Source organism: Sprattus sprattus (assembly GCF_963457725.1).
Source record: "Sprattus sprattus genome assembly, chromosome: 1".
In the NCBI taxonomy this organism is placed as follows: Eukaryota; Metazoa; Chordata; class Actinopteri; order Clupeiformes; family Clupeidae; genus Sprattus; species Sprattus sprattus.
Window position 1 is genome coordinate 38,232,636 of NC_137920.1, and position 24,849 is coordinate 38,257,484.

General features: G+C 46.6%; 1 protein-coding gene across 1 annotated transcript; it reads left to right on the plus strand.

Moving 5' to 3' along the window:
• The first annotated feature begins 736 nt into the window (after nucleotides 1–736).
• marf1 (meiosis regulator and mRNA stability factor 1) lies at nucleotides 737–23,505 on the plus strand. The gene is made up of 27 exons (XM_080850771.1): nucleotides 737–778; nucleotides 1,534–1,746; nucleotides 2,154–2,939; nucleotides 3,241–3,415; nucleotides 3,665–3,879; nucleotides 4,476–4,593; nucleotides 4,807–4,979; nucleotides 6,225–6,743; nucleotides 7,338–7,489; nucleotides 8,058–8,234; nucleotides 9,027–9,216; nucleotides 9,669–9,847; nucleotides 10,033–10,113; nucleotides 10,238–10,474; nucleotides 10,776–10,895; nucleotides 11,036–11,235; nucleotides 11,612–11,832; nucleotides 12,102–12,244; nucleotides 12,692–12,825; nucleotides 14,821–15,023; nucleotides 15,396–15,623; nucleotides 15,967–16,260; nucleotides 16,927–17,160; nucleotides 17,778–17,838; nucleotides 18,609–18,713; nucleotides 18,856–19,023; nucleotides 20,035–23,505. Exons 2-27 carry the CDS (start codon nucleotides 1,591–1,593, stop codon nucleotides 20,277–20,279), a joined length of 5,514 nt encoding a protein of 1,837 aa, XP_080706897.1. The 5' UTR covers nucleotides 737–778; nucleotides 1,534–1,590; the 3' UTR covers nucleotides 20,280–23,505.
• The last annotated feature ends 1,344 nt before the right edge of the window (nucleotides 23,506–24,849 follow it).

Sequence of the window (24,849 nt, forward strand, 5' to 3'; positions counted from 1 at the left end):
AGGCTAGGCCTCCTTTAATTAAATGTAATGCAAACTGGACAATGTAATGCAATTGCATGCTAGATTAATGCAAACTGTACAATCAAGCCATGTTTTTATTTCTATCCTACAGTTTATGAGAACATTGCAAACCACACACTACCTAAATGTTGTCTCTCCATCCATTTGAAGATTTTTAGGACCCATACAAATAGTATGGTGTGAGGCAAATATGTGTTTTTTAACTGCATCAAACATTGTTCTCGACGTTTTAAAAATGATGCATAGCCTGGGTTTATGTTCTGCCTGAAACACGCACATACTTGAATAATCAAGATCTGGTAAATTGATCCATGAAATACTTAAATAAATCTAGTCATGAGATAGGAACGTTCTTTCAGTAATTATAAGGGTTTACAGTGTTGTCTTGTCGGTAAATGGTGATACTTTTAGAGGCCGTTAACTGTAAATATCCCCCCAAAAATGTCAATGAATAAATGCATTAAAACGTGTAGTATTATCTCAGAATTGAGTTATGATTTATTTATTTTTTTGCTCAATATTCACGCTTCTGCTGATTCAAACGGACAAACAGTTAATGTAAGCAATCAAGATATTACAGTGGATGTTGCTCTGATGGTACTGGCCTGAAATTCCAGACGTTTGCTAATTTGCGACAGCTGCTGCAAGGTTTGTGGCGTGTGAAAAAGGTCGGGTTACCAAGGGAACTTCGGCGGTCTTAGCGCGAGCTTGCACAGAGCAGGCGAGGTGGAATGATGAAACACAGGTAACACAATAGGTAACTTAAATGCTCGGTTTTGTAGTAAACAACATGCTGTCTTTTGTGTGTGGCATCTGTTCGTTCCTTGTCAATGGGTTTTTATTAAGTAACTGACAATAACTACCCCCTTATCATTTCACAATACAGTTGATGTAAGCGGTGGTGTTTACCAACAGTTAGCTAACGCTAGCTCAATTGTATAACGTTATCCAATGCAATGTTGCTGGTTGCTAGTGGGTAGTTTAGCTTCCCTCTCAGCTAATGTCTAATGATAATCAGTCTCAGGTTTGGTTAGTAAACATGATACAATTTTATCATCAACTCTCTCTTCTAGATGACAAGAGAGAACGTTAACCAAACCGTGAACTCTTGCGAAATATCGACACTATTGTTCAGTGCTCCTAGTGTGTACACGTCCTAACCAATAACAAAGGAGCGCAAGATAACGAATCCTAACCATGTTCGTAACAGTATACAATAGCAAGGACATTTTCTTTTCAATTACTTCGCTACCTTGATCACTTCAACAGGCTAATGTTAAGCTAGCTTATCAGTGTTGCTAGCTTGGTTAGCTAACGTTAATAAGGTAATGTGAGAGACTACATTTACTGACTGATGTGGTAATCAAGTTAGCTATGCTGTGAGAGTTACATATCATGTTAGAGGTTGACGCTACTTAGTCATCTTGGGCTATTCACGGTAATGTGTGGATTACTGGGGAGCTAGCCTGCTTACTTGCTAATATCAACAAAGAGTTTCGTTTTCCCTCGCAGAAAGCATGAACGACGAGAGTTTTGAGAGAATGGTGAGACACCCGTGCAGGAAGCAAAATGGAAGGACTGGGGAAGGAAAGGTCGATATGCAGCGCTAGATCCTTCTCATGGCTCGAGCCACCAGAAAATGTAAAGGTAACCTTAGCACCGCCATCCAAGTTTTGGAAACTCTCCGATTGCTTCTCTTCAACTGTCCCTTCTACTGGAAACCAGGTGAGACCACTAGACTTGACTACCATTAATTGTGCTGTACGACATTAATTTAGCGATGTCCTTACGAGGGGAACACTATGTTTACGAATCCCGGCCAGGCTGCAAGTGTTTGCATTACTGTTTTCACAGATATGTATTCATGTAAAGACAATTATAAATCACCTACTTTTCTATCACCTGTGAAATGACTAATAAGCTTATGGTGTCAAATAAAGGCTCTGATCTTGCAGTCGTTAATAGTAATGCTTAATTTAGCATTACTGTACAATTTCCTGTGTACATAAATAGGCAATTAGATTTAACATTTTTTTTGTTAAAACAATTACTAGTAGTTCTGCCTCTAGATTTTTAAATATGAGGCAGCGTGTTGATCTTCCTCCGTTGTGTTTTCTCGTGCTTCCACACAGAAAAATTACATGGACAGTCAACCGCCTGTGTTGGAGCTGAAAGATGTGCCCCCGCCTCCACTGCCTGCTGCCTCCCAGCCTTTTCCGCTCGCCCCCCTTCCGCCCTGCCTCCCCTCGCGAGGCTCCCTAGCCCCTCCACTACAACCTGGTAGCCCCAAAGTAAGCACCTGTTCCCACTGCGAGGCCAGCCTGCACCCCCAGTCCGGCCTTGACCTGCTGGGGAGCCAGGCTCGTGGGTTTGGAGATCTGTGCGGTGGAGGTAGTGCTGGTGGTGGTTCTTCTATTCTCTTCTCCAAACCCTTAGGCGCTGCTCATGCCTGGGCCGCATGCCAGGCAGCCTCCTCTTCGTCCAACACCTCCACGTCCTCTCCCTCCTCCTCCTCCACAGTCCCTCATCACCTCTCTCTCTTATCTGGGCACGCGGGGCAGGTGCCTTCCTCCCTCCCTTCTGTGGCCACCTCACAGCCTGTGGCCTCCCTCTCCCAGCTGCCCTGCTGCTCAGGGCTCCTGAAGCCCCTTCACGCCCCCTCCTGCCCCCAGCTTTCCCAGGCCTATGGGCAGCCCATGTACGGGTCATGCCCTGCGGTCCCGTCCTCTGGGTACTACCGCTATGATGGGGAGCTCGGCTCCGGGACGGCAGGGAAGCAGCCTCAGCACCCCCACCATCACCATCACGGTGGCCTCTCCACCTCACCAGCACCCGTCTGCTCGCACCCTTTGCACCACGGTATCAAACGCACAGTCTGTCTGAAAGGGGTGCACTACTGCCAGGGTTGTCTGAGCAAGGTTGGTTGAACTATGTTTTTTGTATAAGAGACGCTTACAGGCAGAAAGTCAGCTTGGGTTGTTTTTATCCCCAGATGCAGGTCCACAGCTTACACAGTAATCGTGTGAAATGTGTAATTACATGTTGGTGCCATCATTGGTTTTCCTTTCATCAATTTAGCCTTGTGCATTTGTTATATACATTTTAATTTCCTTAGAGCTGAGGGAAGTAGTCATTAGAGTGTAATGTCTTTAGAAAAGGACCTTGTAGGCAGTGGTCATGTGATGTGTGTTTTGATTTATGTTGCCTGAACACTTTCAGCCTGCTCAAGGTTTGGTCTCGGAGCCAGCTAAACTCTGGCCCAACATCCCCCCTCCTCACGCCCAGTCCGCCCCCATCCCCGTGCCCATGTGCAACGGCTGTGGTGTGACCGGAGCCTCCACAGATGGCCTGCTGCTCCTGGGGTCCAGCCTGGGCAAAACCGGCCAAAAATACGGTCAGTGTTCATCGACTCGGGAGTTTGTTGGGTGTCAAATTTGTCCTGGTTCCTGGTCCAGTCTATAAGTCTTTTGAAAAAGTGTTTGACGTATATAAGCTCTGAAATGTGTATCGTAGACTCGGAAGCACCTGGAATGTAACGTCTTTGACTTGAGTGTAAATGAGCTATGCCTTCATCTTGAGCTCCAATTGAGAGCTGATTTTTGACCTGCGTGTCTGTGTGTGGGTGTGGGGGTGTGGGTTGCAGGTTCACCAGACAGTGGCACCCAGGAGAGCCTGCCACCGGTGGGCGTGTTCTGGGACATAGAGAACTGCTCGGTGCCCACCGGTCGCTCGGCTGCCAGTGTGGTCCAGAGGCTCCGCGCACGCTTCTTCCCCGGGCACCGTGAGGCTGAGTTCATCTGTGTGTGTGACATCAGCAAGGAGAACAAGGATGTCATCCAGGAGCTAAACAACTGCCAGGTACACTTTTTAAGTGGATAACCTCATAGTTTTCAATGAAGGAAAACACCCATTTCTAAGTTAATTGAGATGGAAGAATCTTGAAGATGAGTAGTGGGAATCTTCGCTTAGTATAGATAAACTCCAAGACACTCAGCAAAAACTTAAACGTTTTATTACCAATCTGCCAGTGGCGACCTAGCTCTCAGACATAGTCCCCAAATAGACACAACACACACAGCCTACTATTCAGTGATCACACAACTGGTTTTCAATGGAAAGTTACTGTTTGGCCCTGAGGCCTCGTGGTGTGAGACGGTTCCTGGGGAGCAGAGTTACGCAAGGACAGGCACAGGGCTGAAGTTTAGAGGGAGGGGGAGAGCAGGTGCAGCCTTATCTCTCGACTGCGGAATGCTCCAGAACAGGACAAAATCTTTAACCCGTAAGAGATTACGTCAGTTGTTATCTTTTCATTGCAACTGACATAAATTTGCAATCTCACCGTTAGAACTTTGAGTGATTTTGAGTCAGCCAAAACAGCATGGCGTTTTTGTGGGTTTGGCCGACCATCGGGCATTTTATTAATTAATCCAATTGGTTTTATCTTTTGCTCCCAGGTCACTGTTGCCCACATCAACGCCACAGCAAAGAATGCCGCTGACGACAAGCTGCGCCAGAGCCTGAGGCGCTTCGCCGACACTCACACCGCCCCCGCCACCGTGGTGCTGGTCTCATGTGAGTAGCCTGGTTTAGTGTGGTCCTTGGGCCTGCGTCCACTCGGGTCATCCCTGAGGACTTCTGGCTTTACCCCCCCCCCCAGACACCAAAATATGCATACAGCCAGTTTAATTTGTCTTGGTTTCAGGTCTGGACTTTCTAAGGACAGATTGAAATAATGTAGAATTTGACAAGAAAACGTGAGTTCAGTGCTTCGTGTTGTCTTCACAGCGGACGTCAACTTTGCCAGTGAGCTGAGTGACCTCCGCCATCGCCATGGTTTCCAGGTGATCCTGGTGCACAAGAACCAGGTGTCCGGCGCCCTGCTCCAGCACGCACATCGCCATGTGGCCTTCGAGGAGTTCCTGTCTGGCCTGCCGCCAAGGATGCCGTTGAAGTCTCAGGTAGGACCACGGAGCCCTGTAGTGCCTTCACCAAATAACAAGATTACATTTCAATCTGTTACCTTTGGTGCCTTACATTCTGTTAATTAGTTAACGTGTACAGACTGGAAAAACAACCTTACCGCAGTTCCATTGAGCATGTTGTAGGTCTTGTTTGAAATTAGCTCTTGCCTTCAGGGAGTGTGATGTGCCGTGTCCCTGAATAGGGGTTGTGTGTGTGTGTGTGTGTGTGTGTGTGTGTGTTTCATGCCCTGTTTGATGCTGAAAGGCCATTTTACTACAAATCACCCAAAGGAACCCCTTCAGCTCTGCATGGGGTGTTTTAAACTAACCCCAAACCACCACACTGCCGTAGCCAAACTGAGGCCAATGCTAACTGTCAGCAAAGAGAACGCTTATTTGCATGTAGATGCAAAGTGGGACAGAAATGCAGTACAGTGTATCTTCATAAGTGCCTCACTAGCTGACAAGCACACACGGCCATCACACTTGCACACATGTGTGTATATACACAAGTGATGCACCAAAGTGACTGACTGATTTATTTATTTTTGCTGAAACTAAATGGCATTGACTTTAAGCAAGCTTTTTACATATTAGTTTTACTGAAACTGATTTAGGCCAGTCTGGTGTTTTTAATATCAATGCCTTCGGTTCAGGTTGGCTAACCTCTTTTATCATGTGACCTTAAACACAGCATGCCCACTTTGTGTCTTTTTATGATTTTATCTTTTAGTGTAGAGAACTGTTTTAATTAGCACAGTAGAACCGAACAGCACATGATTGTGTAGTTCTGTGCCTTTAAGTATGTTTTGGTCATGTAGATTAAGGCCAGCATGATAGTCCTATTCTGCTAGCATTGTCCTGCACCAGCAGATGGCAGCTTGCTATTAACTGAACAGCATGCAGACGGTACTGCCTGCCTTAAAGCGCAGCCGGACGCAAACCTAAACACTGGTCACAGTTTGGTTAATAATATATTTATAAGTCATGTGGCTTAACACATGTGTTGGCATTGGCATTTATGACTGAAAGTATAAGAATTCTGTGTATCCCTAATACACACACTTGATTTAAATCCTTTGAAAACCAACCATAACGTAAAACGCTCTTAGTCAGAGCTGACCTGGTCGAACATCCCTTATATTTGGGCTCTTTGACTGTCATTGTGGAGAAACAGAACTGACAGCCCAGTTAGCCCGCAAACACATCGAGAGTGGTCCATTTCTCTTTGCCTTCCACCAGCCCGGTTTCAACATTCTGTTTGTCCACAACCTGCCCACCAACCGCGACGGCAAGAGCGTGGCCAACAGGCTGAGGCGCCTGTCGGACAACTGCGGCGGCAAGGTGCTGGGCCTGTCGGCTGGCACGGCGGTCCTGCGCTTCAGCTCCCTGGAAGCCGCCGAGCGCGCCCGCAAGCGCATGGAGAACGAGGACGTCTATGGCTGCCGCATTCACGTCTCGTTCTCCCCTGAGGAAGAGCAGGAAGGAGGAGGAGAGGAGGAGGAGGAGGAGGAGGGAGACAATGAAGACGACGACTCTGTCAGACGTGTCCAGCTGCCCTCTGTCCTCCCCTTGTCCTCCTCCTCCTCGCTGTCCGCTGCACTCTTCCTCCCGGTGGAGAAGCCCCGCTCCCCCCGCCGGCCGCGCCGTGCCGGTGCCGGAGCCCATATCCGGCCGTGCCAGGCGGCCAGCTACACCGTGCCCGAGCGGCCCTACAGCCCCAGGAAAGGCGGTCCGCATGCTGCCAGCAGGCCCACTCAGGTCAGCATGCATGCATGCCCGTGGCGCCCGCATGCCCGCAGCGCCCCGCATGCCTGCCCCCTCCGCCCTCATGCTCTACTCATACCTACCCCTGCTTGCTTGCTCCTCTGCCAACCTTCATCATCATCATTACCATCATCCTCATCCTTATTCATCTGCCATTTGCCCTGCTCCTTGGCCTAACTCCTCCTTGCTCCTTCTAGCTTTTAGAGGATCCTGTCTCCTGTCCTGCATTGGCATGCTGCTTGCTAACCCTTGTGCTAACATATGGCATCAGATAGAGGGAGTGGGTTGGAAAATGGGAGATGACTAATTCTAATACTTAGTATTCAACATGCATGCAGTTAAATTGACGGATAGGATGGACTAACATATCTGTGCTGTGACATACATATGTCCTCTATGTATGTAACCCGTTTAAAGCAAACTCTTTACCCAATTTCAGTGAATACAGATTTTTCCGTTTTCCTCCCATCTCTGCTATTTTGATCCATCATTTCCCTGCTTGCAGCTTGTCTTTTCATGCCAGATAGCGCTGGTGTTGGAAGCTTGCTTCACCCTTTAACATGTGATGTGGCTGTCCTCTTGGCTCAGGAGCTAGGCCCTGCGGAGACCAAGCCCAGGATTGGCTTCCTGTCGGACAAAGGACGCACCGCCTCCGCCTCACCCCACAGCAACGAGGAGACGACCCTCCAGAACCACCAGAGAGCCGGCCTGGCAGGAGACGCTCCTTACCGCGGCAAGAGGTACCCAACTATACATCAATGATCTGACCAGCTGCTTATTGGAAAAATGTAACATTTCAGTATCATTTGGTGGCTTCAGTCAGTGAAGGAATCCTAAACCCCTTTTTAAAGTGATTTATTTCATTAATTGAATTAAAGTCTCTTCCAAATGCTTTTGTCTACTTGATCTTGGTGGTCTCCACCATGTGGTTCTCCGTGCTAGAGTAGAAGTTGTGATCAAATCTAGTGCTGTAGGCATGCATGTGGATGGATGGTCCACAGGATGGAATGCTACCTGTATGTGAGCCACCGTGACTCAGCATGTTTCTGTCATGCCTTTGCCAGGAGGGACCTGTCTGGGTCTCCTCACGCCTCTGCCAGGAGGGACCTGTCTGGGCCTCGCAGTGCCACCGCCTCCCCCGCGGAGCCCTTCACGGTCAGCACGCCCTCGGCCTTCAGCAAGCTCAGCCTGCAGAGGAGCTTCAGCCCCATGCTGTAGGCATGCATGTGGATGGATGGTCCACAGGATGGAATGCTACCTGTATGTGAGCCACCGTGACTCAGCATGTTTCTGTCATGCCTTTGCCAGGAGGGACCTGTCTGGGTCTCCTCACGCCTCTGCCAGGAGGGACCTGTCTGGGCCTCGCAGTGCCACCGCCTCCCCCGCGGAGCCCTTCACGGTCAGCACGCCCTCGGCCTTCAGCAAGCTCAGCCTGCAGAGGAGCTTCAGCCCCATGCTACTCTCCCAGGGCTCCTGGTCCTCACGGTGAGAACCAGCTCTCCAGTTCTCTGACTGACTATACATTTGAGTGTGTACGTGTGTTGCAAGTATGTTCTAGGGCTGAACGAATTGGGAAAATAATCTTTTTTTTTTTTCCAAATATTGCGATTGCGATTTAATATGCATTTTTTTTTTTTTTTTTTTTTTTTTTTTTTTTTTTTACATTTTAGTCTCTTTTTTTCCGTACAAAACGTACTCTCTGACTGACTATAAATTGGATTTCTTTTTACGTAAATGAAAAGGTCTGTTACACATGGCGCCCCATGAGACAAGACAAATGGGAGGCTATACTTAGTTATTTTAATACAGAACACATTTCATGCAGTACAATTTATTACTTTGTGTACTTCTCGTGTTTGACCTTCACACTCGGCGGCAAGCTTTACTTCTTTCTGCAAGTCGACCTCTACATCTTTCCTTCAGTGATTAGCCAATAAAGGCTCGTTCTAAACGTAAGCGTGGTCATGAGTAGTTTTACGTTGACCGTGTGTGTGTGTGTGTGTGTGTGTGTGTGTGTGTGACACTGGGAGGAGTGACTCTTGTGCTCAGAGCCGGTCGGTATCTGTAACGAGGCAACCACGTACGTGTGTCCGCCGCACAGTTTTATAAATTGGAATAATATTTTTTGTGCCTGCGTCTATTTCTTAGGTTTGTGTGTGTTCGCAATGTCTTAGGATTCAATCTATGCAGTGTTTTATGAATGAAGCCCTGAGAGAGATGCTTTCTAAAGCCTGGTGTGTCCTCTGTCTCCCAACCATCCATCCATCCCTTCTGCAGGAGTGGCTCCCCCTGCCTGTCCAACCGCTCGTCCCCCCTCAGCGCCCCCAGGAGCCCCGTCCCAGACGCTAACGCCTCCTCCGAGCCCTTCTCCGACGGCGCGGACATCCAGGTGTCCAACCTGGACTACCGCATGTCCCGCAAGGAGCTGCAGCAGATCCTGCAGGACACCTTTGCCAAGCATGGGAAGGTAAGGGCACAATACTCTGTGTCAACTGTGTGTGTGTGTGGTGTATATATCCTAGAGGGCATTAGACTTTTGGCAGGGCTACTCCATTTTAGCAATCATGATTATTTTGGTCCATATTGAGATCAGGGTCATTTATTTGTTTATCTGTTTAAAGCAGTTGTGCGCAGACGTCTACCGCAAAGCAGGTCCTAAAGTGCCTATATTTATTAGAATATTTGTGTACTTTATCAGTAGCTGTGTCCTCACCAGTGCATATTCTAATGTGTGTGTTTATCAGTAGCAGAGTCCTCGTGTGTGTGTGTGTGTGTGTGTGTGTGTGGGGGAATGTCCTCACCAGTGAGTGCGTATTGTAATGTGTGTAGCAGTGTCCTCACCGGGGCTTATTGTAATGTGTGTGTGTGTGTGTGTGTAGCAGTGTCTTCACCAGTGTTTATTGTAATGTGTGTGTTCAGGTGAAGGGTGTGGAGCTGAGTCCCCACACAGACTACCAGCTGAAGGCCACCATCCAGATGAGCTCCCTGCAGCAGGCCATCGGGGCCATCGGAGCGCTGCACCGCTACAAGATCGGTGGCAAACGCATCCAGGTGTCTCTTCTCACCGGTGCCAACAACAAGTCCCTCGCTGTTTTCAGGTCAGTGCTCATCTGTGCTCTTGGGTGAGAAAATGCAGTGGGCTTAAACACCTGAAGTTGTGTGTTTAGTTTTTGCGTACGTGTGTGCATGCTTGAGTTTTTTTTTGCCAAGCTATTGATTAGAAACTCCGGTTAATCTGTGTTTTGTGCTGCTCTCAAAATGTTTTTATCTGTTTTGTCAACAGTTCTGAAATTATCAGTATTCTTCAAGATGCCCCAGCCAGTTGCCTTCCACTTTTCAAATTCACTGAGATCTATGAGAAAAAGTAAGATCCCTCTCCCCTCCTTTCATTTCCCTGTCATACCAACCCCAACTCCTCACCTTTTGAACCCAACACTTTGCCTAGCCCCTGGCCTCTGCCCCATTAACCCTGTCCCTGGCCCCCTCAGGTTTGGCCATAAGCTGGTGGTGAGCGAGCTCTACCGGCTGCCCGAGGTGGTGGCGGTGCGGGAGCAGGGCGGCGGGCGTCTGGTGTGCCTGCTGCCCAACAGCCAGGCCCGGCAGAGTCCGCTGGGCTCCTCGCAGTCCCACGACGGCTCCTCGGCGAGCGGCAGCCCCGTGGTGTTCGAGGAGCTGGAGTACCACGAGCCAGTCTGCAAGCGCCACTACACCCAGAGCAGCTTCAGGTGGGGGAGCGTCTGTCTGTCTTTCTGGGTGGCGCTGTTGCCTCTGTTGCGAATGGTTTTGTTGTTGGTATATACAGTATATATATATATATTTTTTTTATTTGGGTGGCTATGTTGCAAGGGTTTTGTTCTTGATGTATATATTTTATATCTGGCTGACTCGGTTGCCTGTCCTAGTGTTTATGGTTTGAGGGGTTTTGTTGTGTCTGTCCATTTGCTCATGTGGCTGGAATATACTGTGTGTTTTTACTGTTTGCCTTATTTGAGTGAGTTGGTGTTAAATGTTGTCTTTGTTGCGCAGCGAGGCGGACTATGATCCCGACTCCTATAAGATCCCGTTTGTTGTGGTGTCTGTGAAGTCGCTGGCTGCCCAGGTGCACAGCTTGCTTCAGTCCCACGAGGGCACAATCCCACTGCTCAGGTGAGCCCTGCAGGAACTACACCCTCAGACTCTTCAACTACAACGGGCATGACTTATCTTTAAGGCATTTTACATGTGAACTTTTTTGTAATGGATGTACGTGAGTGAATCGAGGTGTAATTGTTGTCTCTGTGCTCCAGTTTCCCAGAATGCTATGCAACGGAGTTCAGCCCGCTAACGGTGGGAGAGGAGGGCGAGCTGGAGGACGGAGTCCCACTGGAGCACCTCATCACCTGCATCCCCGGGGTCACTGTCGTCACGGCGCAGAACGGCTTCAAGGTCGTCAAATGGATCCACAATAAGCCGCCCCCACCCAATGCTGGTAAAGAGACATGTCAGTGTAGGTGTTAAGCTCATTATTATTAATGCAATTACACTTCAGATGATACTAAGTGAATGTTGGCTTTAAGTCGTGTGCGTGTGTGTAAGTGTGTAAGAGTGTCTTTGCCAGTGTAGATAGTACAAGGATTTAATTATTTGCCAAAGGCAGATGGCTGCATTTGAATGGTGTGGGAGGTGTTGCTTTACCACATGCAGTCATGTTACGGCCAACAGCAAATCTGCAGTCACACTGTTAATTGTAATTGCTTTAGGCCTTCTGGTAAAGACATGATTTCGGTTGTATGCATCTTCTAAGAATCTGGAAATATTGAGCAGAGACCACCACCCACATTTTATTGCTCAATTCTCAAAATGTCTCTCCCTCCCTCTCTCAGACCCGTGGGTGCCGCGCTGTAAGAGCCCGGTGGGGAACCCCCAGCTGATCCAGTTCAGCCGCGAGCTTGTGGACCTGCTGAAGGGCCAGCCCTCCTGCCTCATGCCGCTCAGCAGGTTCATCCCAGCCTACCACCACCACTTCGCCAAGCAGTGCCGCGTCTCCGACTACGGCTACTCCAAACTCCTGGAGCTGCTGGAGGCTGTGCCTCATGTACTACAGGTGAGGCTGTCTCTGTCCCTTCACTCCATTTACACAGACAGAGATGGAGACAAACAGACTCTTAAGTCACTCACACATGCACAGCTTCACACCGTATAGCTACTTTAGATTTGAAGCCCAGCCTTAGGATGGCATTGTTATCCTAAGCTTTGAGTTGACTCCCGTGTGTGTCTTAAATATTTCAGTTGACTCCAGATTCACTGGAATTTTGAGAGGCTTGAGCCTTCTGTGAGCGCTTTTGGTTCATCCTGTTTTGCGTTCCTTCACAGATTCTGGGCCTGGGTTCTAAGCGTCTGCTGACCCTGACCCACCGCTCTCAGGTGAAGCGCTTTACCCAGGACCTGCTCAAGCTGCTCAAGTTCCAGGCCAGCAAGCAGGTGGTCATCCGGGACTTCATGCAGGCCTACCACTGGTCAGTACACCTCTGGGGCTCATCCTGTAATGCTGCCTTAGAATAAATAGAATCTGAACCGTCTTTGTTGTGCTGGCTGTTTTTTGTAACTTGAGTTTGGAGCCAGATTGTGTTTCCTTACTCTGTTGCATACATGTGTGTGTTATGGATGGAGAGCAAATCAATGATGTTTTGTTAGGAGGGAAACATGTTTTCTGTATTATTTTGACATCTCTGCTGGTGCAGCTTTAACACATTATCATTCCCAGAGTAGATGCTGAACTATCACTATACGTTGTCTGTTATCTCATGTCTTTCACAAGGAATGTTTCATTTGAACATGTTGCACCATGCATATCTTATAGCGCTTAAACCTGTGACAAGAAGTCCTACAGACATATGTCAAATCTATTGCTCCCAGATACAATAGAACAACAGTGCATGAATGGATGTGTCTGTGTGTCACAGGTGCTTCTCGAGAGACTGGCGTGTGATTGACTACGGCATGTGTGACCTCATGGACCTCCTCACGGAAATACCCGACACGACAATCACCATCACACAGCAGGATGACGACATGGTCATCTCTGTGCCCAAGAGAGGTGAGACCCCCCCCACCCCCAACACACACACTCGCACTCGCACTCCCACTCAAATGTCTCCTTCGTGAACCTACCTCATTAACACAATGCCAGGAATTAAAGAGGGCTTGAAGAGCCCAGTGGGGTACGTAGGAGGAAACCGTGGCTCCTACTTTTGTGCGCGAGAAAAGGTCTTGCCCCTAAGATTAAATTATATAAATGAGCCATTAATCATCGTTTTCTTTTTAAATGGAGTTTCAATTCAGTACGGGCCGTGAATTTATCTGCATAATCATTTGCAGATAACCACAGGTGGAGTGGAGTGGAGTGGAGTCGGTATTGGATATTTGCTTCAAGTTTTTCCAATGACAGGTTTTTTTTTTCTCCTTGAAAGAAGAATATGTTGAAACCTGATTTTACATTGGCAAAGGGATATCGGGAATCAAACAGTTTTTCTCTGGGTGTGTGAGGAGTGTGTTGAGTGAGAGGAATTCAATTCAGGCAAATCATTGGTGGTAGTCGAATTCCACATATAGGGATGCAGCTCCATTTATCAGCCACTACAATGTTGTGCTGGAAACTTTCGGGAGTACGTTTTAACACTGCTGACCGACATAGTAGAAATATCGCATTAAATATCAGAAATCTATTTTAAGATTATACTCCTAACAAATGAATTGTTTTTAAGATTGTAAACGGTCCAGCAAACCTAATGACTGCCAGCTAAAAGGTGCACATTACACCAATGGAAACTATAACATTAACGTTAGCTTACAATTGAACACACTCCAAACATCTTGGAAGGGCTGTCCACGCTGCATCAATAACTACAAGCGTCCATACTGACCAACTAGGGAAAACCTCATTTTTTTATGTGATTCCTTTTAAAATGTTTTAAAATAAAAATGTGTTTTATCGTTCACACAATCGTGTGTGTAGTGTGGAGGTTACCATTGTTATGAGCTAGATCTATATTTAAAACTGCAGCTGTTCTTGTTATTTATCGCTGGTAATGTGGACGGTGGTATGTGGACGGTGGTAATGGTGTTGCAATGGCTAGCTACCAAAATGACAAGCATGCAACTCCCCAACCATGGTGCCTGCCGGGCTAAGCTAACCTATAACATTCCAGTTACAATCTAACAGATATCCATGTTGATTTGGGTTTGAGCAACTACTTTGCCTGTTTCTACATGGTTAACCGTAACCTGCATGCATGTTGGCTTTGTGTAGTCCCTGCCTTGATTAGCTCCCCAGTTCACACTTTTAGTCAGGAAATGAGCACCGCTAGCTCTGGTATATTTGCCAGGATGAGGGCATGTTGTTACATTTAGGCAAACTTTCAGATAGCATTCCAGTTAACAGGGGCTATCCTCTTCTGGTGAAGAGCTTGTCTGGGAATTCCCCGCCCCTTCACTGCATTTCATTTGCTCAGTTAGTCTGGTGAAGTACTAAATGGAGGTCCACTTCACTCACGTAATTGGACACGCCTTTAACCAATCAGACCAACGATACTATACAACGATCGGTAATAAAGCAAACACATCTTTTTTCGGTATGAATTGTTCCAGAGCAGGTTTCTGTTCTATTTTCAAAGAAAACTTGCCTTTGAAATCATCCAAGACAGCCGCGAGAGCAGTATATAGTTTACTGTGCTTTTCTCTTAAGTTTTGCTTTTGTTACGGTAGACGTGGTTATTTTAAATCCGCCAATGGCGCACCAGGTAGCCAAAAGCCAGTTTGTGATTGGCTCCAAGGATTCTGGAAATGTTGAAGTGAACTGCTATCCTAAGTTTGCCAGACCCCCTTCAGAGGCAAAATCAAATTGGCCGGAGAAGAGGGGCGGGACTTCCCAGACTAGTGAAGAGCTGCAACTTTGTTGATATTCACATTGGGAGTGGCGTTAATTAAGCAATCTTAAGAAACCTATGTTAATGCCTGTGTGTTGGTCTGTGTGTTAATGCCAGTGTGTTGGTGTGTGTGTTAACGCCTCTGTGTGTCCCTTCTCTCCCACCAGAGCGCACGGCGGAGGAGCAGGAGCGCACCAGGCAGTTTGCCAAAGAGGTGGTGGACCTGCTGCGCCACCAGCCCCACTTCCGCATGGCCTTCAGCAAGTTCATCCCCACCTACCACCACCACTTCGGCCGCCAGTGCAAGCTCACACACTACGGCTTCACCAAGCTGGTCGAGCTCTTCGAGGCCATCCCTGATGTGCTGATGGTGCGTGGGCGAGTGTTTGTCTTTGAACACACTCCTTTTCCATCTCTCTCCCTCTTTCTCTCTGCCTTTTGAGAGAGAGGGAGAGAAAGGGGGAGAGATGGAAAGAAGTCGTGTGTTTGTGTGTGAATATTGACCGATTGGTTTTGATGTTTCATTGACCGTAGTTTGACCGTCTGAAATAAAAAAAAACTTTTTAAGTAACTAATATTGAACTCAGACATGGAAGAATTTCAAATAAACTCACATTTGGCCTTGTGGGTGGAAATCTGCACTGAAATGCAGCAGCCTAGTAGTAGTGGTTGTTCTCCTATCGGTCCCACATTCTACACTCTAACTTTGTTCTCTCTCTCTCTCTCTCTCTCTCTCTCTCAGGTGCTTGAGTGTGGAGAGGAGAAGGTGCTGTGCCTGACGGAGGTGGAGCGTGTGAAGGCGCTGGCAGCACAGCTGGTGAAACTGCTGCGTGCACAGAGGGACTGCCGGCTGCCCGTCCAACAGCTGTTGGCTGAGTACAGCAAGACCTTCGGCTACGGCCTCCGCCTGCAGGACTATGACGCCAACTCGCTGCCCGAGCTGCTCGCCAAACTCTGCCATGTGGTTAAGGTAATAGGCATCGGCACACTTCAGTCCATCCTGTTGTGGCTTGAGACTATTGGCATTAGTAGTGAATCCATGCAGAGAGAGAGTAAGGGGGGGGTGTGTGTGTGTGTGTTGTATGTGGGGTGTGGAGAAACAAAACGCACACAGAGGTAGTCATTTTAAAATTTAGGTGAGCCTTGGGAGGTGGCTAATTGTCTTTTTCACCACTATCTGATTTATATGTTTGTATTTGAACTGCCAAAGCCACAGGGTGCTACACTATTTATCTACTTTTAAACAGCCTCTGACGACACCTGCAGTTTTATGTCTGTGCATCAGTGTGAATAAACCTCCCCTTTCCCCTCAGGTGGTGGATGGAGCCGAGGGCCGCGAGGTGCAGCTGATCAACAGAAAGTCTCTGCGTGCGCTGACCTCCCAACTGCTGACGCTGCTGATGGCGCCGGCCCCATGCTCAGGATCAGCGCCCCAGAGGCAGGTCAAGGGGGACGGGGCGGGAGGAGGGCAGGACCTGGCGACCTGGCCCAGCGTAGAGCAGCTCCAGCAGCGGTACGAGGTCGCACACGGAGCCCCCCTCAAGCCCTGCGAGTACGGCTTCCTGTCCCTCAGCGAGCTGCTCAAGAGCCTGCCCTTTCTGGTGGAGGTAGGTGCTGCACTGGGAGACCGGGAGACTTAGAGAATCTGGTTATGTCAGTGTTGGAGGATTGGTGTTGTGCTGGGACCTCCGGAGTCTTAGAGAATCTCTGATTCTGTCAGTGTTGGAGGATTGGGGTTGTGATGGGATCTCCCTGTTATGATTCAGTCAAGTTGTTTAGAGATTTTCTTTCAAGATCCAATTTAAAATCCAATAGTGTTGGTAAGGTAACATGACACTAGGTAAACCGCAAATTACATTTAAATGCATTCCAAAGCAGTTTATTTTGAATCAGAAGTTGCTTACCACTCTGGCCTTATCGGTGAACTTAGGAAGGGACTTTTATTTTGATCTCTAACTTTTTAGTCTTAAGAGTTATGAATACCTTATTGTAGACATCGTAAGATCATTCTGTAAAGTGCTATAGTGCTAAGACTGAAAAGGTATTTCAGTTCTAGGGCTTTCAGGATGCCAATCAAAGTTGGGCCATAGTCTTATTTCTCATGCAGAACCTCAGTTTCAGAAAGCATAAAGCCAACCCATTCTTAAAAACCTTTACATGTATATTTCTAAATGATCGTTGAAACCGTGAGGTGGGGAGATGTGTTGGTGAGGTCAGAGGTCGTATTGGGGAAGTACTTTGGTGTCTGACCTCACTGCCTTAATCTACTGCAGCTGTACGAGGTTGAGGAGGGGGACGGTGTGGCGTGTGGAGGTAAGGAGCGGGTGCGGCTGACGCGCCTCTACCAGTTTGCCTGCCGCGTGCGAGCCCTCCTGCACACCTACCACTACCACCAGATCTTCCTGAGCGAGTTCCCCAGCGCCTTCTGCAAGTACACGGGCCTCAGCCTGCAGTGTCGCACGTACGGCTACGGCACGCTGGACGAGCTGCTGGCCGCCATCCCACAGGTACACACTCACTCTGTTAAAACGCACACGCGCACACACACACACACACACACTCTCACTCTGTAACACACACACACTCTCACTCTGTAACACACATACACACACACACACACACACACACACACACACACACACACACACTCTCACTCTGTAAAACACACACACACACACTCTCACTCTGTAAAACACACACACACTCTCACTCAGTAACACACACACACACACACACACACACACACACACACACTCACTCTCACTCTGTAAAACAAACACACACACACACACACACTCACTCTGTTAAACACACCACACGTATTCCTAGACTCATAGCTCCAATAAACTATGCAGGTGATTTGGCTGCATGCTAAGCAAGCATGTTTTAAAAGGATGTCTGCTTGCAGCTAGAGCTATACTAAAACCATGTCAGGCTAGCCTTGCATCTGCCCTCGGATTTATGCCTCCATGACAATTTCCATGACATAGTAGCACACATTGTGGTGATGTGGGAACCTGAGTTGATTTGAAGCAAAAAAGTTGTAGTCTATACAATATTAGTGTGTTTGATAACAGCTATGAAGGCTATATTCACACGTGACTGGTGAATTCTCTGTGAGTAGGTCATCTGGATCAAAGGCCACGGACACAAGAAGATTATTGTGCTGAAGAATGAGATGAAGGGTAAGGGCTGTTTTTAAACTCTTTTGACATGTGGTGTAAATTCAGTCATTCCTCTGAACTAATAGACTGTCCTCATCTTAAGTGTCTGACTGATTTGTAGACATATTAACTGCATATCTGACTGGATCAGCCTAGGGCTGGGTGATGTGGACCAAAAATCAGATCCCGAAATGTTTTCGTTGGCTGAATACTGATGCATGAAATGGTTTGAGGGAAATGGGCTGAATGTTCAGTTGAGATGTCACAAGTGCTTTTATTAAAACAGTGTGACTGTGGTCAGAATGAAATGCAAAGACCGGGTTTCCCTTCACTGTTTGGCAATATACAGATGCAAAACATGTAGGAAAAAGTATATAACCTCCATAGCCTATATTAAAAATAAAAAGCTGTTACAGTGAATTATAGGACTGCCATTATTACAGTGAATTATACAGTGAATTATAGCACTGCCACTATGGGGTCTAGAGGGACCACTGCAGAGACAGAGGGAGAGTGGGGGCAGGGTTGTGCAGAGAGAGAGAGCTGCGAACACTGGCATGGCTTTACAGAAGAGGCGCGTTATGTAACATATCGAACATATCTGCATAAACGGTATTGTCCCCTCCTGTGGACAAACAGCAAGTGACGGTTACTTCCCTGTGTGTTAAGCGTTAAGGACAATCTGGCAAACATTAGGTAGTGTTCATTTAGTTGTGAAAAGGCCTTGGGACAGTCAATAATTTGGTTTCTGCTGGTGTGTGTGTGTGTGTGTGTGTGTGTGTGTCCCACAGTACGGAACAGCTCGGCCTCTGGAGACAGTCCTGGCCCAGAGGGTGACAGAGTAAGGGCAGACAGCCAGAGCTCCAGCAGTGCCAAATCAGGGAACCAGAGTCCAGGTACACACACACACACACACACTCAGACATGTTTGAGGCCACTAAAAGATGGCTTCTTATTGACTCCCCCATTGACTGCTGTCCCCCATTGACTGCTGGCTGTCAGTGCGTTGACGTCTCCCTGCTGTGCTCTGTCCCCCAGGGTGCGATCCGGAGCTGCTGTGTCTGGGCTCCGGCTCCCCAGTGGACCTGCTGTGTGGCCCCGTCCCCTCCTGCCTGCCCTCCCCTCAGCTGCACCCCGACCTGGTGCCCCTCCAGCCTGCTGACCTCATCCACTTTGAAGAGAAGGACTACAACAACCTGCAGACAGGTGAGACACACACTCACACATACACACTCACACCCCACACATACACACACTAACACTACACTCACCCACACACCTCTCTCACACGCTCTCACACGCTCTCACACGCTCTCACACGCTCTCACACGCTCTCACACGCTCTCACACGCTCTCACACGCTCTCACACGCTCTCACACGCTCACACACGCTCACACTCACGATTGAGCTCAGTTTGTAGGTTCCACTAGCTTGTTTCTTAAAGAAATGGGAGTACCGCAGGGCCTTTCTGGTCTACTTCCAAGTATAAAGATCTGCTTTGATGTACTGTTTGGATTTTTCTTTCAGCTAGTACTGTGCTTTCAGTCTGAATACAGCTTAAAGCTTAGTCATGAAGGGTGCTTTATTTTGTGTGTGAAATCTCATTTTAGCTCTGTAACCTTAGGCAGCTTGTCAAAGAACTTCTGAAGTGCATGAGCATGATGCATTTCTGCATGATTCGCTAGCTAGAGCATCGGTTCCCAAACTGGGGTACACGGGGAGAACATTTGTTTTGCGTTTTCAAAGTTAAAAGGCCCGTTACATTGTCAAACTGAGCTATAAATAGACATGAAATCTTAAATAATCTGAATCAATACTCATGTATACCCATATTCAGCTAAATAATTACACTGCCAAAAATAGCTACAGGTAGGTTAGTGACCTACCCTGACAGTTGGAGTGTTTTAGGCTGAATATGTGCGCGGGGTAGGGGGCGTGGCAGCGGCAGTTAGTGACCTACCCTGACAATTTGATGGCTGAATATTTGCACGGGGGAGGGGGCCTGGCGGCGGATACACATGGAAAAATAACGGGGGGGTACAGGACTAAAAAGTTTGGGAACCACTGCGCTAGAGCATGGCACTGTCAAATGCATCTCGCACATGCATGCCTTTGTCCGCTGTCTTTGGTTAACAGTGAACTAGATGTTATGAGCCACCACCACTACCAGTTCCCAACTTGTCGTCTTTTTCCTTTCTATGGTGCTTGGTCCACAGAAGCATCTAGCTCAGAGGAAGTCCCTTGGTCTTCAGCTTCTGCTCCGAGTGCTTGTGACGACTCCAGCAGCCAGGATGGTGCCAACTCCGACACCAGCATCACCACCCTACCGTCCGCCGCCGCCCTGGAGCCCCAATCACCGCTCCTCGCCGCTCGGCCGACGGACAGCCCCAGCAAGCGCACACCTCGCACCCGTGTCAAACTGGCCGCCAACTTCTCCTTCACCCCCGCCACTACGGCGTGACTCTCTCATCCCTCTCCCCTAGTCCATCATCCACCCCCTTTTCCAGATGGTACCCCCCGCATTTAAGCTAGTTTACCACCGTGCCATTTTTCTTTCTCGTGTTATTTATTCCTTGTCCATCCGCAGTGGTCTTGGGCATTCTGCAATCGGCTCTCCAAGTCGTGTCTGTCTTTGTATTTCACTGAAAGCAGCAATTGCAGTATTTTGTGTTCTATTTTTCTACAGGATTGTCAAGTGTAGTAGATGAAAAGGATGGAAGATATTAATTCTGTGCCCGGAGCAATTATTTTCAAGGAAATTGTGTCTTGATAGACTATGCATGAAATGTTCCACAAAAAAAAAAAAAGCCGACATTCTGTCACTATAGTTGGTTGAAACTGTACAGGGGTATGCCACCTTGGCGCATCAAAGGATTCGATTCATTTCACTAATTAAGTGTCTTCTTAAATTCAAGTCATCGAGTGTCATTTACCCTAAAGATCTTACAGCAGAGGAGCCATTTAGAGTTTAAAACACTTCTATTCTTTTAAAGAACTAACATTTTTTTTATGATGACACATGAAGATGATCAGTAAGTTTAAGAATGATTTGAGTAGCATATTTCTATACGTGTTGTCTCAATCTAGAAAATGGCTTACCTTGCCAAAATATGATAGCCTTTTTTTTAAATCACATCTGTCGTCCTAACCATGCACATCGCTAGAAAATGTATTTACATAATGAATGATGGGAGGCACGCCCCCATCTCAGCCCTTCATGATGTCGACCTGATGTTGTAAAGGATGATGCCCCTGCTCAACTAAAGATGGGGGGTGGAAGGTCCAGGTCATTTTGAAGGGAAACCTTTAATTTTGTCAATGGCATTAAGTCATTCATTTCATTTAAGTGTTGACTAGTGTTTTGCGAAGAGAACAGTTGTTCTGCAAGTTCTGTTAAGTTCTCTTGTTGAGTTAGACACTTCTGAAGGAAAGAGTGTAAAGGTTGTGATAGACATCATTTAGTGGCGTATATAGTTTTAGATCAGTCCTGAAGATCTGGGTCCTCTCGGCGTCTCTTCGTTGTCAGCATAGCAGACATCATCACTCTCAAACATGCAGGATAATGCCTCTGTTCTGTGTGACGTGTTCCGAGCCGTCAAAGATACTCAAAGGGGTCTGACTTATCTTTCAATGAAGGCCACGTCCAGATCCCAGGGGAAGGTTTCTGTGAGCGTAGGCTGCACCAGTTTTGATGGAAGCAAATCTGACGCTCCTTCGACTGTGCTACGTCTCGCTCCACCTTATTTTTAATGTGGCTTAAGGTTGGGTAGGTAGAGAGGACAACTAGATATGCACATTGGCGTGCATACATCATCTGACGTGAAACGTTTTTTGTCTTGGTATCTAAAAAGCTGGTGAAGCTGCACTTGGCTATGTTGATAAGTATGTATATTGTGTTTGTTTGTTTTTTTTGGTTGGTTGTTTTTTGTCGTTCACTTGGATATCTAGATAAGTTTGTGTTGAGCGCTTTTTGTTGTTGTCGTTTGTTTTGTTTTTCCGTCTTGTGTAACTCATCCACAGATGACCTAAACGGGAGTTCTGCTAGTCTCGTGCAACCGTTATCTTGTGGAAATGCCAAGGTTAAAGTCTTTGAAACCTTGCGTCCTTGTGTCTTGTTGTTTTTTTTTTGTTATTATTTTTTTCTTTCTCTTTTTGTTCTTTAAGTTGTGGTGTTTGATGGGCTCCCAGCAGGTACCATTTCTGTTGTGGCTGTATATTCATTCATATCCAGTGAGGCCTGTTTATCGGCCATGGATATAATTCCAGGACTTGTTTTGTGTACACACCTGGTGGCGTGGCGGGACAATGCGATTGGCTCGAGCGACTCTCGGTGGGACGCACAGAGGCTCACTGGGCAACTGTGGGGAAAGCCTGGCTCTTACAATGGCTTGTATCAGCCAGGGTACCATTGAGAAGAACTTGCGAGCAATCCGAGATGATCGCCAGCGTCTGACCAGCGTAGGCCGTAGTTTTATTGATGTCTTTTTTGAGGAGATATTTCTGTAATGGGTAGCTGAGATCGAAGACTCATCCTGCATGTTTTGGGGGGCTGGTTGTCCTGTGAATTGTTTGGGACTGACTTTGGACAGGCAAATAGTGATTACTTTACAATGCGTCAGAGCAAATTAATAGGTTTGGGTGGCACAGAAGAGAAGGTTCACACCAGTTCCACACTCCAGTGTCATAGTTTAAACAGTGGCCATGTGTTTGTGTTTTAGTTAAAACAGTTGCCTTGTGTTTCTGTTTTCTAAGACTGGACTGATTTTGACATCTCCAGTTCCACAGTCCTGTTTTGTAGTTGCCTGTCTGTGTCTTTGGTTTGTTTGTTTGTTTGTTTGTTTGTTTGTTTGTTTGTCTGTCTTTACTTTTGTTCATGATTTTTGGGCAGTCGTTCTGGTTAATTCAGCTAGGGTAAATGCTGATTCAATGAAAATTCTAGAATTTTTTTAAATAATTGTTTTTGTTTTTTCTAATGCATTATTTACAACCAAAGATTTATTTTGGTCAAATAAATCACATGTTAAGATCCTGTTATGAATTAAATGATGCGCCATAATGTCTTATTCTTTATATGTATTTTTTCTTAACATGGAAAACCCCCCTGCACAGTTTTGACCAACTCTGAAGAGTCTTGTTTAGTGCCACCATTTTGAAGAGCAATGTTTTCCTTTACCTATGCACGTTTGCATAGTTTTGAGTCATGTATAAATATATACTGTTTAATGTGGCGTTGTTAGGAAGAACACCAGAAGAGTGAACCCCTTTTCTGTGGGCCGTAGAATATATAATGTTGACCCATTTCAGTGTTTTGTTGAATCCATCATCACTTAGTGGGTTCATACTTTGGTTTACAAAGTTTGTTTTTGTCCCCTTGTCGTGGGAACTGCCTGTGTAATTTTTTTGTGCAAGGTATACGTGTCATATCTGTGCTCCATTTTTAAAGGCAAGTTTAAGTAAACGGTTCATTCATTTCTTTGTGAAATCGTGTGAACATCAGCACTTCATTGTTTGTCATTCTTGAAATGGAAATAAGCAAATCTATACCATGTGGCGAGTGCCCAAGACCATGTCTGATCATTACATGACCGCTCCTGGCAGCAGATCCATTAATTTCAGATTAATTGGGAACCCCTTTAAAGCTGTTTTCCTGCCCTCTTCAGAATTCAGTTACCCCCACCCTCCCCAAGGCCATGTTTCTGTTCTTGTATTTGTTTTGAAGGGACCAAATGATGCCAGTTAATAAAGCATTACATAAGCCTCCTGTTGTTGTGCCCGTGTGGTGTGTGTGTGTGTGTGTGTGTGTGTCTCTGTCTGTCTCCTGTCCTTGGTTAGTCTTAAATGGTGGTGTTGACCAGCACGGCCATGCTCTTTGAAACAGTTACTGTATATTTCGTAATGGCATAAGTACTGTTTGTATCACAGAATTTTCTGCCTACAGTTTTAAGTTCAGTTGAATCAAGGAGAATCACCTCAAAAATCAACTTCACTATACTGCACTTTATAGTATCCTATAGTATAAGTTCTAGTAACAGCTTGTCTTTATGAATGTGGAGTTCTGACCCTTCATTTTGTGAAAATGTCTGGGATCACAGATCAGAGGTTCAAAGGTCACCTAGAGGCTAAAGGTTGTACTGAAATGTCTTTAATCATCAAATGGGTTAGATACTGTGTGCCTTGACAGTCCAAAAGTGTCATTCTATTGGGTCATTTTTTTTAAATAGATTTTTTTAGTGTTTATGCAGCCATCGAGTTCACTTGGTATTAAAACATTTCTTGTTCATGTCTCTGACTTTGCTGATGTGTTGCTAAGAGACCAGTCTCCTCATCGGAGTTCATAAATAGTAACAACCATGTTTATTCTCTGTTAAGATGAAGTACCCATGTTGGCTGTTTCTTGACAAGCACACTCAATCCAGAAAGATGCCTTTTTTATTTAAACATATATTTACAGACATGGGAGAAGTATCAGTACATTTCTGCATATAATTACTGTGTGATCTATAGCAAAAGGGCCTAAGAGAGATAAATACACAAACACTTCATGAAGAACAGGGGTGCAGTAAATAACTACCAGATCTCGTTAGCGTGGCAATTAATCACTAGCCTATCTACTGGGAGTGAGATGCCACTCATCTTTATGTTCAGAGCTTATTCAGAGGTATTTACAAGAATTGCATTCGTCTTTGCATTACATTGTAGATTTTTTTTCGTTTGTCTGCAAGAAAACCAGAGTATATCAATGTCAGTGTTGACGCTAATCAATGTGTGTGCAGTAAATCATTGTAAAATAAGTAATCAATGCATATTATATTCATGTGTTTGCATATGAAATTAAAGGGATGAGGGTAAAGGGAAGCAGGAGAGGTACCATAGTTCACTGTTCCAGGGAGCCTCGCTGGCTCAAGAGGGCCCCTGCATCACGCTTCTCACAGTGGGAAAACTGATCTAGGATCAACCCAGTGCTACCCACGTACTCATTCCACAATGCAAGACTGACCCTTTAATCAAAGATCAGCTTTGGATAAAAGGGT

What these genes read in the sequence shown, in the direction of transcription:
- marf1 (XM_080850771.1), top strand. Translation starts at nt 1,591, where the DNA reads ATGGAAGGACTGGGGAAGGAAAGGTCGATATGCAGCGCTAGATCCTTC. An exon ending in TACACCCAGAGCAGCTTCAG is followed by an intron (nt 10,475 to 10,775) that starts GTGGGGGAGCGT and finishes TTTGTTGCGCAG; the next exon opens with CGAGGCGGACTATGATCCCG. An exon ending in AACTCTGCCATGTGGTTAAG is followed by an intron (nt 15,624 to 15,966) that starts GTAATAGGCATC and finishes CTTTCCCCTCAG; the next exon opens with GTGGTGGATGGAGCCGAGGG.